General features: G+C 43.9%; 1 protein-coding gene across 3 annotated transcripts in view; it reads left to right on the top strand.

Moving 5' to 3' along the window:
• DNPEP (aspartyl aminopeptidase) overlaps positions 1-2,913 on the top strand; it is a 36,516-nt gene that overhangs the window by 25,634 nt on the left and 7,969 nt on the right. For all 3 annotated transcript variants that reach the window (XM_018554917.1, XM_018554918.1, XM_018554919.1), the window contains exon 11: positions 2,260-2,420. In XM_018554917.1, the coding sequence (XP_018410419.1) occupies positions 2,260-2,420 (161 nt within the window). The remainder of the gene's footprint in view (positions 1-2,259; positions 2,421-2,913) is intronic.

Genomic DNA, 2,913 nt, shown 5'->3' on the forward strand with positions numbered 1-2,913 from the left:
GGGGGGAGGCAATCTTACGGACAGACAGCTGGGGGGGGGGCAATCTTACGGACAGACAGCTGGGGGGGCAATCCTATGGACAAGACAACTGAGGGACGGCCATACTACAGGACTGCAGTGGACAAAAGAACATGTGACATTTACTTGGAAGAAAAGTCATGCATGTACACGTGACCGTACAAGAATATATGTGCTTATGATGAGTCCGGTGACACTTGTAACCTTGAACTTCGTCAGTGCTATTTCCTGCTATCCTTTCCTCCTATTACCATTTACTCCTTCAGTATTTTCCTTCCACTACAGTGAAGGGAATTTATCAAAACTGGAGCAGATAAAATCTGGAGCAGCTGTGCATGGCAACCAATCAGCATCCACCTTTCATCTTCAAACCTTAACTGAACAAACTAAAGAGAGAAGCTGATTGGTTACTGCAACTGCTCCAGATTTTGTCTGCTCCAGTTCTAATAAATCGCCGTCAGACTGTTTATCCCAAATGTGTCTATTAGGAGAACAGAACACTCGCCTCTCTGTGTTTGTGCGGCTCTTATATTAGCTCTTTCCTCATCATTGATATGTAAGGATATGTTTCCTTTTTATTTAGATTCAGTTTACTTGTATAATGTCTCTGTGTCCTTTTAGAGTGGCTTCCTATAAGGTTCAGATCTCAGAAAACTGATTCTGAGGAATAGGCATGGAGGTGTGTGCTGGAGGTTTATAAGGTTTTTCAGCGTCAGTGAAAAGATGTCTCTTTAAATTGTATGTCAAAATTAAAACAAACCTGTGAAGTATATCTCTGGAATACACATACATGTTCCCATGTTTTATCCCTTTAAACATGCTGCAGAGTACAGAAATATTGACTGATTGATGATGATGTGCCAGAAATTTAATATGCACCTCCCTCTTTGACATGATAACACTTTGTATTTTAAAGCATGTAGTGTCAGCCGTGCCTACGTAATTTCTGATGCATTGCAAACAACATACCTCTCCTCCTCTCTTTCATCCTCATCTCCATAACCCTTCCTCCTCCCACCTCCTTATATCTATAACCCCTCCTCCCATCTTTTACTACCTCCTCATCTTCTTAACCCCTCTTCCTCATCTTCAAAACCCTCATGCTCATCTCCTCCTACCTTCTCATCTCCATAACACTCTTCTTCAACTCTTTCTATCTCCTAATCTTCATAACACTTCCTCCTCATCTCCTCCACCTGCTCATTTCCATAATCCTGCTTCCTCATCTCCCTCTTCCTCATCTTCTCCATCCTCCTCATCTCAAACACACCTTTTTCCTCCCTCCTCACATCCATAAACCCTCTTCCTCCTCTTCTTCATCTCTTTCCATCTCCTAATCTCCATAACACTTCCTCCTCATCTCCAAAACTTCTCTTCCTCATGTCTTTCTACCTCCTCATCTCCATAACCCTTCTTCCTTATGTCTTTCTACCTCCTCATCTCCATAACCCTTCTTCCTTATGTCTTTCTACCTCCTCATCTCCATAACCCTTCTTCCTTATGTCTTTCTACCTCCTCATCTCCATAACCCTTCTTCCTTATGTCTTTCTACCTCCTCATCTCCATAACCCTTCTTCCTTATGTCTTCCTACCTCCTCATCTCCATAACCCCTCTTCCTCATGTCTTCCAACCTTCTCATCTCCATAACCCCTCTTCCTCATGTCTTTCTACCTTCTCATCTCCATAACCCCTCTTCCTCATGTCTTTCTACCTTCTCATCTCCATAACCCCTCTTCCTCATGTCTTTCTACCTCCTCATCTCCATAACCCCTGTGCCTATTTCTACCTTCTCATCTCCATAACCCCTCTTCCTCATGTCTTTCTACCTTCTCATCTCCATAACCCCTCTTCCTCATGTCTTTCTACCTTCTCATCTCCATAACCCCTCTTCCTCATGTCTTTCTACCTTCTCATCTCCATAACCCCTCTTCCTCATGTCTTTCTACCTTCTCATCTCCATAACCCCTCTTCCTCATGTCTTTCTACCTTCTCATCTCCATAACCCCTCTTCCTCGTGTCTTTCTACCTCCTCATCTCCATAACCCCTGTGCCTCACCTTTTCCTACTTATCTCCATAACACTTCCTCCTCATCTCCCCCACCTCCTCATCTCCATAACTCCTCTTCCTCGTTTGTTTTTTTTAAAATTCTGGGACTTTCCTTTTTAGGTTTTCATCTCTGCATGTTGTTCTTCAAACCGTATTGATTGCAGTCATTTTTATTTTCCCGTTTTATTTTCAGGTGGGATCGGGGAGTGCGCACGGAGCGGAGTCACTTATGACTGAGCTGATCCTGCGTCGCATTTCCTGCACCCCTCAGAATCTGACGGCCTTTGAGGAATCTGTGCCCAAATCCTTTATGATCAGCGCTGATATGGCACATGCCGTGCATCCTAACTACATGTAAGTATATGCAATACATATAGAACTTAGGGAAGGGACGGCCATGGCCATGATTCTCATCACTTTAGGCATCACAAAGGACCATCACCAGTTGCTCAGATCCATGCCTAGGACTCTATTGCATAATAAAGGCTGTTTTAAAGCAGAACTTCACACTCTGGGTGGCCACACATAGGAATATATGAGGAAGCATGAGCTTTGCTGATTGCAGACTTATAGGTCTGGCTCAGCAGGGGGTGTACTGGACCTCTGCAGATAGACCACTGCTTCTACTCTGAGCAAGGGTCCTTCTCTACATCATGCTGACAGGAGACAGACTTTTCTACTCAAGGCTGCGGCTGCTTTCTAAAAATAACAAACTAGGACTTTGCACGCCTTTTTGTTTTGATGCACCTGAAATATATTTCCCTGATTGAAACTTAAAGTTCAGTTGGGCTTTAGGATATGGGAGCAGCACTAACCTTATGGGTGACAACAAATAGCGGGGGGGGGG

The sequence above is a fragment of the Nanorana parkeri genome, unplaced genomic scaffold (assembly GCF_000935625.1).
Source record: "Nanorana parkeri isolate BGI_ZX_2015 unplaced genomic scaffold, ASM93562v1 scaffold178, whole genome shotgun sequence".
NCBI classification, from domain to species: domain Eukaryota; kingdom Metazoa; phylum Chordata; class Amphibia; order Anura; family Dicroglossidae; genus Nanorana; species Nanorana parkeri.